The sequence below is a fragment of the Ammodytes marinus genome (genome assembly GCF_949987685.1).
Source record: "Ammodytes marinus genome assembly, chromosome: 7".
NCBI classification, from domain to species: domain Eukaryota; kingdom Metazoa; phylum Chordata; class Actinopteri; order Uranoscopiformes; family Ammodytidae; genus Ammodytes; species Ammodytes marinus.
In genome coordinates this window covers 3,053,479-3,068,478 of record NC_137211.1, presented here as the reverse complement: position 1 = coordinate 3,068,478, position 15,000 = coordinate 3,053,479, and the positions used below count along the sequence as shown (strand labels likewise).

The following is a 15,000-nucleotide window of genomic DNA, read 5'->3' as shown; positions in this document are numbered from 1 at the left end:
GTTTAACCATCTTACACTCACTCGGTCAGTTAAGATGTCCCATTGACAGAAGGTACACTGCTCATTCATATAAACACATAGCCTCAGCCCATCTGCCACTCACACTCACACACACACACACACACACACACACACACACACACACACACACACACACACACACACACACACACACACACACACTGTGTCCCTAAAAAGCTTTTAAATTCCTGCTTAAAGGTCATCGCATTAAGAAAAACCCCTATAAGTTTAATTAGAACAAAAATGATTTAATTTAGAGGTTAATTCTAAAAAAAAAAATTTAAAAAAAAATTATATACAGCTCTGGAAAAAATTAAGAGACCAGTCTGGATTTTTCTTAAATCTTCATCTCTATATTACTTAATGGAAATGCTCTTTAATGACAATATTTTGGGGTGGAATTTGGTAGAAATGTTGTCAGTAGTTTATTTTATAAAACCAAAATGTTCATTCTACTGAAACATATGACTATAAATAGTCAAACGAGAGACACTGAACATTTGGAGTGGTCTCTTCATTTTTTTCCAGAGCTGTAGATAAATTAGCGATCACTTACATTTTTACTTATTTCAGTATCACTACATTAAAGGTGCTCTGAGGAACTTTCAGTGTGTGTTAATTCTAGCTCTCCCCCTTTGGACAAAAGCGGTAGTGTTTTTACTACGCCAGCTGTTGTTCCTGGGTGAGCGTATATACCCATGACAAAGGCATTAAGAAAAAACTATATAAAAATATCATTCTTTGCACTGATGGTCTCATTTGCTGTTACATGTAATTCATGATCATCAGAGTAAAAATTAGCCTGTTTCAGACATATTAAAAAGTTCCTCGTAGCACCTTTAAAATAATAGAAATGCTCTAAATGACAATAGTTGACTGTTTTTTTTGTGTATACATGTGAATGTATCATGTACAGAGAAAAACAGACTAAGATGCAGTATATAGAAAATGAATAACATTCAATTGAAAGCCTAGAATAGATGAACAGATAATTGAACTGAGAATTGGCCGTTCATGCTGTAGCTACGAAATGTGTTTGTTGACATTTTCATTTTTATGACATAACTGTGTTGCTGACTCATGTGTTAACAATGGTGTGTGTGTGTGTGTGTGTGTGTGTGTCTCTCTCTCTCTCTCTCTGTCTGTGTTTGTGTGTCTGTCTGTGTGTCTGTCTGTGTGTGTGTGTGTGTGTGTGTGTGTGTGTGTGTGTGTGTGTGTGTCTCTGTCTCTGTCTCTTTGTCTGTGTGTGTGTGTGTGTCTGTCTGTCTATCTGTCTCTCTTTGTCTGTGTGTGTGTCTGTCTGTCTGTCTGTCTGTCTGTGTGTTTGTCTCTGTCTCTCTGTGTCTCTGTCTGTGTGTGTCTGTCTGTCTGTCTGTGTGTGTGTCTCTGTGTCTCTGTCTGTCTGTCTGTCTGTGTGTGTGTGTGTGTGTCTGTCTGTCTGTCTGTCTGTGTTTCAGGGTTTGACATCGAGGGTTTACCTACAGCCGTGTGGCCTGGCGGAGAGACAGAAGCTCTGACGAGGATAGAGCGCCATCTGGAGAGGAAGGTCGGTACTGCACATAATGTTGGAACTAAAATTCTCCTCTGAATTTTTTTTTTTTTTTTTTTTTCCTTTATTATTTCTTTATTAAGGACAAATGCATTAAAAACATTGTTTCATATTATAAAAACATAAAACAGATGCCACGCATACAGGTGTTAGTCGAAACTAATTTGCAACCCCTGTCCCTGATTAGGCATCTCCTAAAAAATTCACATGAATAAAAATACAGGGATCATACATAGTAGACATAAAACAAAAAGAAATTAAATAAAAACAATAAAAACACACATAAAGAACTGTGTAAAATGTTAGTAAGACTATCAAGTGAATAATTATGTCACTGAGTTTAATTTTTTACTGTAACTGGCCATAAACCTAACATTTTAAAAATGATTAATAATACATTTTACTAGAGCACTTTTCATTGTGTTTAAGCTATTAGCCCTTAGTGTTCTTTTATACAGCTAATGTTAAATGATTACATCCAGAAAGTAATTCACAATTTTTTTTAGAGGTATTCACTATTTTTATTTTTATTGGCATGACTAACGTGGTGGTAAACAAACAGTGTTGCCAAAGCATTACAATGTTACAATTATTACAGATATTACTTATAATAACAAAAAAGAACATCAGAACAATATGAACATATAACAATATAACATAACATACAGATGTACATATAGTAAAAATCTCTCTCTCTCCCTCTCCCTCTCTCTCCCTCTCTCTCTCTCTCTCTCTCTCTTTCTCTCTCTCTCTCCCTCCCTCTCTCTCTTTCTCTCTCTCTCTCTCTCATTCTCTCTCTCTCCCTCTCTCTCTCTCCCTCTCTCTCTCCCTCTCTCTCCCTCTCTCTCTATCCCTCTCTCTCCCTCTCTCTCTCTCTCTCCCTCTCTCTCTCTCTCTCCCTCCCTCTCTCTCTCTCTCCCTCCCTCTCTCTCTCTCCCCCCCTCTAGGCGTGGGTGGCTAACTTTGAGCGCCCCAGGATGAATGCTAACTCGTTGCTAGCGAGTCCGACCGGCCTGAGCCCTTACCTTCGCTTCGGCTGCCTCTCCTGTCGACTCTTCTACTCCAAACTCACAGACCTCTACCGCAAGGTGAAACACTAGACAGTTTAGACAGACAGACAGACAGACAGACAGACAGACAGACAGACAGACAGACAGACAGACAGACACACGTACAGACAGACAAACGGACAGACAGACAGACAGACAGACAGACAGACAGACAGACAGACAGACAGACAGACAGACAGACAGACAGATAGTATAATGACACAAACACACAACTGTAAACTGTCTAGGTGCAAAAGAACAGAAATGGCTACTCCATCATAACTTTGAAAAAACTTACAAATGTTTATGATTATTTTGTCTGTAAATTCCCTTGCTGCTACCACCTTAACCCTTTATGCTTAATTAACCTTTTCTTTACTAAAATCACAGACACCACCCTTAAAAGTAAAAAAAATCATATCAATTGTCACTTATTATTGCTATATTATTTAAACCTGCAGTGTGTAGAATTGTGGGTTTTATTTCCTAGCAGATTTTGTAGAAAGTAATTATAATGTCCATAAGTACATTTAATTTAGTGCATAATAGCTGAATTTTTTTTTTTATTATTATTTTTTCCCTTAGAAAGGGTCTCATATATGTCCATATTTCTGCATATTTTGGACCAAGGCCTGGTGCCGCCATCTTGAAAGTGTCATAGTTGGAATGTCATCAGGTGCATTGTTTAAAATGTAGAATTTTTCTTGTCCTTGAAGGCCACTGTAGCTTCTGTTATTATTCTAAAGGGTTGGGGTTACCCAGGGAGCGTTGCATTCTAGAACTTTCTAGAACTTTCTTGATGATGTCATATTACACACTGCACCTTTAATTATTGCCTTGTTCACTATCCCCTAGGTGAAAAAGAACAGCTCAGACACTACACACTTTTTATGACATAATCTGTTTACTAAAATCGCTGACACCACCTTAAAAGTAAAAAAAAAACAATAAAAAATCATATAAATTGTCACTAATTCTTGGTAAATTGTTCACTATTCCCCCAGGTGAAAAAGAACAGCTCCCCGCCTCTGTCTCTATACGGCCAGTTGCTATGGCGAGAGTTTTTCTACACGGCCGCGACCAACAACCCTCGTTTTGACAAGATGGAAGCCAACCCCATCTGTGTGCGGATTCCCTGGGACAAGAACCCCGAGGCTTTGGCCAAATGGGCCGAGGCGAAGACGGGCTTTCCCTGGATAGACGCCATAATGACCCAGCTGAGGCAGGAGGGCTGGATCCACCACCTGGCCCGGCACGCGGTGGCATGTTTCCTCACAAGGGGGGATCTGTGGATCAGCTGGGAGGAAGGCATGAAGGTGAGGGATGCATTTAGGATTTTTTATTTTTATTTTTTTGTAATAATAATATTAGTGATTTTACACTACTGGGCAGACTAGTTTTTTTTTTAGCTAAATTAAGGTAAAACTGCAGGCGAATATGGGAGCATGTTGAAGGCTTGAAGGTGAGGGGGTTATATCTGTGTGTGTGATTATCTCATACAATCACCTTATTTACTGACATGTATGACTTTAAAATAGGAAGGCATGAAGTTTTAGTTATTATTTATTATTAAGTTATTTAAATAAGTTGGCATGTTTCCTCACACGGGGGGAAACATGCCAACTGTGGATCAGCTGGGAGGAAGGCATGAAGGTGAGGGGGTGATAGGGGTTAAGATTTGGTTTAAAATGTGATTTTTAATTTTTTTGGTTTAGAATTTAAATCAGCATTTTTTGTTTGTTTTTTGGGGGACTATCTCACAACATTTCTTGTTTTTTGATCTTAATTAAAGCAACACTGCAGGAGAATAGGGTACAGAGAACAAAAAATACTTTTAAACTTGCCATTATTTGCATTCAAACTATTTTATTTTGTATTTGATTAGCTGGGAGGAAGGCATGGAGGTGAGGGGGTTAGGATAGCTGGGAGGAAGGCATGGAGGTGAGGGGGTTAGGATAGCTGGGAGGAAGGCATGGAGGTGAGGGGGTTAGGATAGCTGGGAGGAAGGCATGGAGGTGAGGGGGTTAGGATAGCAACATACATGTTAAAAAGGTGAATCTTGATTTTTTTTTAATTTAAAGATTTTTTATTTTTTTGTGTGTGATTATCTCATACAATTCCCTTATTTACTGACATTTCTGACTTTAACATATCAATGGGGAATTTTCTTTAAGAAGACAATGTATCATAAATCAGACAAAAATGAACGGCAGTGGCGAAGTGGGTAGGGAGTTCGCCTCTGGAGTGCAGGGTCGGAGGTTCGATCCCCCGTCTCCCCGCCACATGTTGAAGTGTCTTTGGGCAAGACATTGAACCCCGAATTGCTCCCGAGAGTTAGCTTGCACCCTGCGTGGTAGCTGCTGCTGCTATCGGTGTGTGAATGTGTGTGTGTGACTGGGTGAATGTGTACAAAACAATGTAAAGCGCTTTGAGTCTGTGAAAAACCAGGGAAAAGCGCTATATAAGTGGAGACCATTTACCATTTACCATAATCTTACCAAATCCTTCTATGGTCCGTGTGTCCCAGGTGTTTGAGGAGCTGCTCCTGGATGCAGACTGGAGTGTGAATGCGGGCAGCTGGATGTGGCTCTCCTGCAGCTCCTTCTTCCAGCAGTTCTTCCACTGCTACTGTCCCGTGGGCTTCGGCCGCCGCACCGACCCCAACGGAGACTTCATCAGGTGGGACAGACACACACACAGACAGACACACAGACAGACAGACAGACAGACAGACAGACAGACAGACAGACAGACAGACAAGACAGACACACAGACGGACGGACGGACGGACGGACGGACGGACGGACGGACGGACACACACACACACACACACACACACACACACACTCACACACACACACACACACACACACACACACACACACACACACACACACTCACTCACTCACTCACTCACTCACTCACTCACTCACTCACTCACTCACTCACTCACTCACTCACTCACTCACTCACTCACTCACTCACTCACTCACTCACTCACTCACTCACTCACTCACTCACTCACTCACTCACTCACTTATACTAACACACACTCACTCATACTAACACAAACACACACACACTCCCTTCCTCCTCACTCACTCACTCACTCACTCACTCACTCACTCACTCACTCACTCACTCACTCACTCACTCACTCACTCTCTCACACACACTCACTCCCCCCCCTCCCACACACACACACACAAACATCTAACTTACAGTATTTCTCCTCTGTGTTTTCAGACGCTACCTCCCGATTCTTCGAGGTTTTCCGGCCAAATACATCTACGACCCGTGGAACGCGCCTGAGTCTGTGCAGGCCGCCGCGAAGTGTATAATCGGCGTGCACTACCCCAAACCCATGGTCAACCACGCAGAGACCTCCAGGCTCAACATAGAGCGCATGAAGCAGATATACCAGCAGCTCAGCAGATACAGGGGACTGGGTAAGAGAATGATTGAATGAGGCAAGGCAAAGCAAGGCAAGGCAAGGCAAGGCAAGGCAACGCAACGCAAGTTTATTTCTATAGCACAATTCAAACACAAGGCCACTCAAAGTGCTTTACAGGGGCAAGATTAAAATACATAAAACACATTAGAAGACATTTAAAAGCGAATGAAAAGAAGTAAAACATTTAAATTAAATTAAAAGTACAGGTTAAAATGGAAACAGAAAAGAGACTAAAGATTGGAGTAGAGCCGTTCCAGCTGCCATGTGCTCGTGCTATTTAAATTCTAGATTCATTACACAAAGTGAAACATAAACAAGTTCTTTCTTTTTGTTATCATTTAGCTGATTATGGCTTACAGCTCAAATCCAGTATCTCAAAAGAATGTAATATTACATAAAAAACGATCAAAAAAAGGATTGTATAATCCTGATAATACAGACATTTTTATTCTAGATTCATTTCACTTTGATTTGATTTGATTTGATTTGATTTGATTTGATTTGATTTGATTTGATTTGATTTGATTCAATGTATTTCAGACATATCAAACATACAAAACAAAATGAAAAGCATGGAAATACAATAAACAAATTATGTTTTCACAAAAAAACAAATTAACTGTATTGCTGAGATATGCCTGAAAAGGAGCAGGAAGAAGTATACACTTATTTAATCCTACCCCTTTTCCATAGTAAAAAAAATAAAAAATTAAAATATTATTTTTACACTTTATGTGTAATGACTATAAAAGGTTCACTTTTTGCAAAAAAAAGTCATATCAACTACTTTGACATGATATTCTAAATTGTTTTAGATGCACCTGTAGTTCTAGCTGCCCCCTTTACGCCCTAACACTCTTTAAACACTGAAAATAAAAATGTTATCCGTTGTGGCACAATGTTATGAAGGACTAGTATGTCCCAATTGTAGCATACTACACGCGAAGTACATACTTTTAAGGGCAGCTGCAGTTTGTTGTATAGTAGTAACAAGAACGTTTAATTTTGCACGTTAGCATACTTACGGTGTGTGTGTGTGTGTGTGTGTTCCAGGTCTGCTGGCGTCAGTTCCCTCCACCAATGGGAACGGTAACGGAGGAATGATGTCATATTCTCCCGGAGAGACACAGACAGGGACCAACAACAACAACAACAACAGCAGCAGCAGCAACGCACACAGTAAGAGATCTTTATTCATTTTATATTTTGTAACATTTAATTTATGACCATCAGAGGAAAAACGAGACTGTTTCAGAAATATTTTAAAAGTTCCTCGCTAAGTTGTGCAGTATTGGGGCGACTGTGTCTCAGGTGGTAGAGCGGGTCGGCCGATGATCAAAGGGTTGGAGGTTCGATACCCGCCCTGCCACCTGTGTCATAGTTGTTGTGTCCTTGGGCAAGACACTTCACCCAACTTGCCTCGTGTGAATGTCGATAGTTAGCCTGCTATCGGTGTATGAATGTGTGTGTGAATGGTAACGTGGGAAAGGAAAACAGGTCTCCCTTGTAAAAGAGTCTTCGGTCTCAATGGGATTTACCTGTATAAATAAAGGTTAAAGAAAAAATTGTATTTACAGTTTGTGTACTCATCATAATGTTGTGGTTAATCTACCTATATGGTAAATAGTAAAGGCACTTGACTTATATAGCGCTTTGTAGCCGATTTTCTCAGCCCCAAAGCGCTTTACATTTCTTACCACATTCACCCATTCACACACACACTCACACACACACACACACACACACACACACACACTCACACACAGCACACACACACACAGACACAGACACACACACACACACACAGACACACACACACACACACACACACACACTCACTCATACACCTATGGCATGACATTCATACAGTATGTCTTGTATTTTTCTAGTGTCTGGAGTGTCTGGGAGTTCTGTTGCTACCGGTAACAACAGCGGGAGCATTCTACTGAACTTTGACCATGAAGAAGAATCCAATAACAACAGTAACGCACAGCAACGACTGCAACCGCACACACAACAACAACAACAACAACAACAACATGGTAGGTTCATTGCCTGCCACAGTGTGTGTGTGTGTGTGTGTGTGTGTGTGTGTGTGTGTGTGTGTGTGTGTGTGTGTGTGTGTGTGTGTGTGTGTGTGTGTGTGTGTGTGTGTGTGTGTGTGTGTGTGTGTGTGTGTGTGTGTGTGTGTGTGTGTGTGTGTGTGTGTGTGTGTGTGTGTGTGTCTGTGATATTTGCGGAAAACATGACATCGTTTTATAGTTTGGGGGTGTGAAAATCATACCTTTTTTGGACTCTAGAGGGAAAAAAATTTCAATGGGATTAGCCTACTAGCTATTAAACCTGCAGTGTGTAGAATTTTGGGTTTTATTTCCTAGCAGATTTTGTAGAAAGTAATTATAATATCCATAAGTACGTTTAATTTAGTGCATAATAGCTGAATTTTTTTTTTTAATTATTATTTTTTCCCTTAGAAAGGGTCTCATGGGGGGTCACGTGACGATGTCTGGCTAGAAGACGTGTTTCCACAGAGCTCCCGCTCCCACTTGTCTTTAAATATATTTTATTTCAAGTTATCGCTACCATTTCGGCTGATCACATTGACTCAGTAGTGTAAGAACTAGCGGCAAGCAGAAAAAGTACAATTTTGACAACAAGTGATGTCGAAACAGACGAAAATCAACACACGAGGAATGGCTACTGCTGCAACTGCTAGCCAAAAAGCGGATTCGCCATTACTTTTCCGCTTCGGAGGAGCAGGTGAGGAGGAGCCCTCCCCGACGGTGAACACCGCAGCTCTGATTCGCGAGGTAACTCAAAACTTCGGCGACATGATGGAAGAAAAACTTTCCAAATTCACGGAGACTTTGGAAAAAATATCCACTACGCTGGAAAGCCAATCAAAACGCATCACCGAGGCCGAGCAGAGAGTGTCGGATGTGGAGGATACAGTAACCAGTCTACAGGGGAGGCTCGCTGAAGCAGAGAAGAAAATTAAGCTCATGGCCGATGGCATGGATGATATGGAGAACCGCAGCAGGCGGGATAACATTCGTGTTCTCAATCTGAAAGAAAGCACCGAGGGAAAAAACCCCATTCACTTCTTTGAAGATTGGCTGCCTACCGTGCTTGGCTTGAAAGCGACTCCCGGCGTTAAAAGCCGCATCAAAATTGACCGGGCGCACCGGAGCTTGGGGCCGCGGGGTGTGCGTCCCCGCCCGGTGATTATTAAACTGCACAACTCCAGGGATAAACCGAGGATAATGGCTGCACTGAGAGCGACGCCTAATCTGGAACATGACGGGCAGCGGATCTTCATTCATCAGGATTTATCGTCTGCGGTTCGGGAGAGAAGACGAGCCTTCAACGGTGTGTGTCAGGCTCTGATCGAGAGAGGCATCCGCTTCAACATGCGCTTCCCGGCTACACTGGCTGTGAACCACAACGGCAAAGAACACAAGTTTGAATCACGAAGAGATGCAGAAAACTTTCTCAACACGCTGGAAAAGTAAAGCCGGACAGGAGACGCCTTAAGTATGACTTTTTTCATGCTTGATCTGGGAGACAACATGGACACATATCATTAAGGTCTACGTAAGTTTTGTTTTGTTTTCGTTTTTATTATTATTATTATAACAGCAGCTATTGTAATTTGAGAGGACACTTCCACATACTACTTTAAAGGCACAAATGGTGACATGGCTTTACTATGTGCAATTATAATACGTTCAAGGTTTGCGTGGTTATTATTAAGTGATCTCATTATGCTCACTCTTGTAGGTTAACATTTAAGGAGGGGCTCTCTCTGTTCATTATTAACATAATTTGATACCTTATATTGATATGTGGCCGGAATAACAATAGGCATGTAACAAACTTTTTGTTGTGGGGGCGGGGGTGGGATATGGAGCTTTTTTTATTTTGCTCCAGAAGTGGAAACTGATTTTAGCAGCATGTGCTCCTATAGTACTACCCAGTGGGTAGCTTTTTGTTTTTGTTCTGTTTTGTGTGTTCATATTTCTCATACTCTGGTATCTTCTTCATGTTTACATTATTCTCTGAGTGTGAAGAAGGTTCTTGTTGTTTGTGTTCATACCAGCACAGGTCACTCATTTCATGCACCATATAACTCTGTACTGTGCTATGCTCATGATAAGGGGTCATTTTCATTTAGATATGGATCACTTTTATTTGTTTTATGTTCAATCATATAGTTAATGAGTAGCACGAAAATCATAACGTTAAATGTCAAAGGAATCAACCATGTTGTTAAGAGACGCAAATTGCTTTCCATGCTTAAGAAAGACAGGGTACAGGTGGCATTATTACAAGAGACGCATCTTACAGATATTGAACATTTAAAATTAAAGCGGGACTGGGTGGGTCAAATTTATTACTCTTCTTTCAATTCAAGAAGCAGAGGGGCAGCAATACTTATCCACAAACGTCTTCCATTTACACTAGATAAAGTTGTTCGAGATACAGAAGGAAGGTTTGTTATAATCACTGGGTTTCTATATGGTGAACGGGTTCTTATAGGAAGTGTCTATGCACCAAATACTTTTGATAGCTCATTTTATTCAAAGTTACTGGCTGATATTTCTTCCATATCCCCACCTTATGTAATACTTGGAGGTGATTTTAACTGTGGTCTGGTGCCTGAGATGGATTATGGCCCACCTAAAATCGGACCTCCATCTAAAATGGCAAAAGCTACGATAGAGCTCTGCTCTGATATTGGCCTTTTTGATGCATGGAGAATCACTAATCCACGAGGAAAAGATTTCACTTTTTTTTCTCGTCCCCACCATTCTTTTTCTAGAATTGATTATATCTTTGTTTCTAGACCACTACTAGATAGAACCGGAGCTTGCTCCATTAACACATGTGTTCTCTCGGACCACTCATCAGTCTCTATTGAAGTAATGCCACCTTACCATGACCCTTTTTCTAGACACTGGCGTCTGTATCCGTCTCTTCTTAGCAACCCTGCATTTGTGACTTATTTAGAAAATCAATGGGAACTGTTTATTTCCACAAATGACTCGCCTGAGGTTTCTGCGTCTACTCTATGGGAAACAGGCAAGGCATTTCTTAGAGGGTCCATCATTTCTTACACGGCCGCAAAAAGGAAGACTACATTAGTGAAACAGCTAGAGCTTGAGCGAGATATTGTTAGCTTAGACAGAGAATTTAAAGCTTCTTCCTCCACATCTGTGTTAAAGAAATTAGAAGCAGCCAGATCTGCTTTAGATCAACTTCTAACTCAAAAAGCAGAATCAGCAATATTTTATGCCAGGCATAGACTGTTTGAATCCGGTAACAAACCTGGCCGGCTACTTGCTAGACTAGCCCAGGGCAAAGCAGGGCTCTATGCAATACCCTCGCTCAAAGACAGGAGGGGTGAACAACACTTTGAAACCAAAATGATCAGTAAAATAATGAAAGAGTTCTACCAAAATTTATACTCATCTGAGTGTCAAAATACGTCAGTTCCAAGGAAAAGTTTTTTTGATAATATTAAACTCCCTTCATTATCTGAGGAAAGCAGAACAGATATGTGTAGGCCGATTACGGCCCAAGAGGTCCTGGATACAATTAAATCCTTACAAAGCGGGAAGGCTCCAGGTCCTGACGGCTTTGGTCCCGAGTTTTATAAAAAGATGGCAAAATTTGTGGTGGGTCCTTTAACTAACATGTTTATGGAGTCTTTTGACGGGGGCTCACTTCCACCAACTTTAAATCTCGCCCATATATCTCTCATTTTAAAGAAAGATAAACCCCCTGATCTTTGTGCATCTTATAGACCAATAAGCTTGCTCGGGGTTGACTGTAAAATTTTATCCAAGCTTCTGGCTAGGAGGTTGGAAGAGGTGTTGCCCATCCTGGTGAAGCAGGACCAGACGGGATTTATCAAGGGTAGATACTCTCACTCCAATGTCCGACGGCTCCTAAATGTTATTCAATTCGCACAAAATACAAAAAACAAGGTTCTTGCAGTATCACTGGATGCTGAAAAAGCATTCGACCGGGTGGAGTGGGAGTATCTTTTCGATGTTCTTAACAGGTTTGGTTTGGGTGCAGGCTTTGTTGAGTGGGTCAAAGTATTATACAAATCTCCGGCTGCGAGGGTCCTTGTGAATGGTTCAGTGTCTGACACTTTCCCCTTGCGCAGGGGTACGCGTCAGGGCTGCCCCCTTTCGCCTTTATTATTTGCACTCGCCCTCGAGCCTCTTGCAGAAGTTATAAGGACCCACCAGGGGCTTTCTGGTGTCAAGTTAGGAGACATTGAATACAGGATATCACTCTACGCTGACGATATATTATTGTTTATTACAAACCCTGAGAACTCCATCCCTACCTTGATATCAATCATTAATCAATTTGGCCAGATATCGGGTTATAAAGTTAACTACAACAAGTCAGAGGCCTTACCATTAGGTGGCCCTGGGCCCTGGGCGGCCCCTGTCAATTTCCCTTTCAGGTGGTCGGTCTCAGGTTTTACTTACCTGGGCATCAAAGTATCAGCAGATATTAAGGAGCTGTACAAACTAAATTTCAAAGTAACCTTGACAAAAATTAAAAGTGACCTTGACAGGTGGTTTGATCTCCCATTGTCCTGGATGGGTAGAATAAGCTTAATTAAGATGAATGTACTTCCCAGGATATTGTACCCTATGCAGATGCTGCCATTAAAGATCAATAGGAAAGTAATTTTGGATATTGAACGATTGCTGTCTAAATTCATATGGCACGGAAAGAAAGCTAGAATAAAGATGAAGATATTGCAATTACCAATAGACAGGGGGGGTCAGGCATTCCCTAATTTTCTATACTACAATTGGGCATGTCACGCCCGTATAATATCAGGTTGGCTTAGACATTTTCTACATCAAGGGGAGCCCCCCGTAGATGCTTGGTGCTGCACCCCTCTATCTATTTTTAGCCTTACCTCAACTGCCTTAGGTGAACTCCCAGCAGAGGTTAAAAATAACTTTATTATGCTTAACACACTTAGGATTTGGCGTGATATCACTAAACACATTGGCCGAAGAGAGTTTTCATCAGCGTTACAACCTTTAACTAGGAACAAAGCTTTCCCCCCAGGCATTGGAGTGACTATTTTTGATGATTGGTTCTCAAAGGACCTAAGATTTGTTTCTGATTTATTTGAAAACGGTAATTTCATGTCATTCAATCAAATTCAGAATAGGTACCATATATCACGTAACCACTTCTTTGGTTTTCTCCAAGTGAGGCATTTTGTAAAATCTAATCTTAAATTACCGAATGATCAACCAATGTTGAGTCCTATTGAAAGCTTCCTTCTTCATTTTAATTTGAATACTTTCAATGACAAGAAATTTATTTCTCTCTTTTATGAAAAATTAATGCCTTTTAACTCTGCTAATTCTGACAGAGCGAGGGATCTATGGGAAAAGGACTTGGAGGTTGAACTTAGCACAGAGGCCTGGTCCAATGCTTTTATGTCTGCTAAGAAAATATATACATGCAACAGACTCAGGGAGAGTCAATATAGAATATTACACAGAATGCAACGTACTCCTCAATTTCTACACAAAATTAATCCTGAGATCTCCCCCCTCTGTCTTAAGTGTAATAAAGAAATAGGAACCTACTACCACTGTATTTGGCAATGTCCTTTAATATCCAGATATTGGAAAAACGTCGCTAAGGAGCTTAGTTCAATTTTTCACAAAAAAATTAAGTTGGACCCAGTTCTGTTCCTTCTGAGTATAACTACGGCACAGCTCCCTCTACCCACTGGACAGTTGATTTTATTGTATAAACTTCTGCTTTTAGCAAGACGATGTATTCTGTTCCAGTGGATTCAGGAGAAGCCTCCCTCGGTTACACAATGGTACAGAGAAACTTTTCGCGTTTTTCCTATGGAACGTCTTAGTGCTGTTTTAAAAGGTAACACCAATGCTTTCTATGATGTATGGCAACCCTTTCTTGATTATCTTCCTAATGATCTTGCTGAGCTCTTGCAGAAAGGACGCCCACACCTTGTTTTCACAAATAAATAGTTTGTATAATCTCTTCCTTTGACATGACTCCACTGTAAACAATATGATCCAAATATGTATTTATGTGACCTTTATATCTCATTACTCTTTTGTAACTTGACAAGATCTGTGCTGTGTTGTTTGTTCTTTGTTTGATAACAGAAAATCAATAAAACATAACTGAAAAAAAAAAAAGAAAGGGTCTCATATATGTCCATATTTCTGCATATTTTGGACCAAGGCCTAGTGCCGCCATCTTGAAAGTGTCATAGTTGGAATGTCATCAGCTGCATTGTTAAACATTTAGAATTGTTCTTGTCCTTGAAGGCCACTGTAGCTTCTGTTATTATTCTAAAGGGTTGGGGTTACCCAGGGAGTGTTGCATTCTAGAACTTTCTAGAACTTTCTTGATGATGTCATATTACACACTGCACCTTTAACTTACTCTTTAAAACTGTATAGCATGATTTAGCACCAGCAACTAGTTCCTGCCAACTGCCATCTGTTTTAAATGAGTGATATACATGCTCATATTAATATATAATTGTGGGGGAAATTATCATGAAGTTATTATGACTACTTGATATTTATTTTTATTTTTATTTATTCATTTTCCTTTATTTATTCTCGAAAGATCAATTGAGGGGTGATGACCCTCTTTTACAATGACGTCGAGACAAATTACAGATACACAATATACAATGAGAATACACAACAAGCTTACAAAGAGACAACAACAATTAAAACATTCAGATCAATTGAATGAAGCAGAACAATTGCCTAATTAAAACAGTTACAAGTGGAGTGGGGCTGGTTCAAAATAATTACTTTAAATTGGTTAACAGTTACGAGTGTATTTATTTTAATTGTATGTTGTAGGCTGTTCCAGGAGTCAGA

The 15,000-nt window shown here is 40.4% G+C and overlaps 1 protein-coding gene across 4 annotated transcripts in view; it reads left to right on the top strand.

Annotated features, from left to right (window-relative positions):
• The window catches only part of LOC307253216 (cryptochrome-1-like), a 36,325-nt gene that overhangs the window by 12,456 nt on the left and 8,869 nt on the right, over positions 1–15,000 (top strand). For 3 of the 4 annotated variants that reach the window (XM_080031142.1, XM_080031141.1, XM_080031144.1), the window contains 7 exons: positions 1,479–1,567; positions 2,518–2,658; positions 3,624–3,935; positions 5,147–5,298; positions 5,866–6,068; positions 7,127–7,252; positions 7,963–8,115. In XM_080031142.1, the coding sequence (XP_079887268.1) occupies positions 1,479–1,567; positions 2,518–2,658; positions 3,624–3,935; positions 5,147–5,298; positions 5,866–6,068; positions 7,127–7,252; positions 7,963–8,115 (1,176 nt within the window). The remainder of the gene's footprint in view (positions 1–1,478; positions 1,568–2,517; positions 2,659–3,623; positions 3,936–5,146; positions 5,299–5,865; positions 6,069–7,126; positions 7,253–7,962; positions 8,116–15,000) is intronic. The other variant, XM_080031143.1, reaches the window with a different exon arrangement.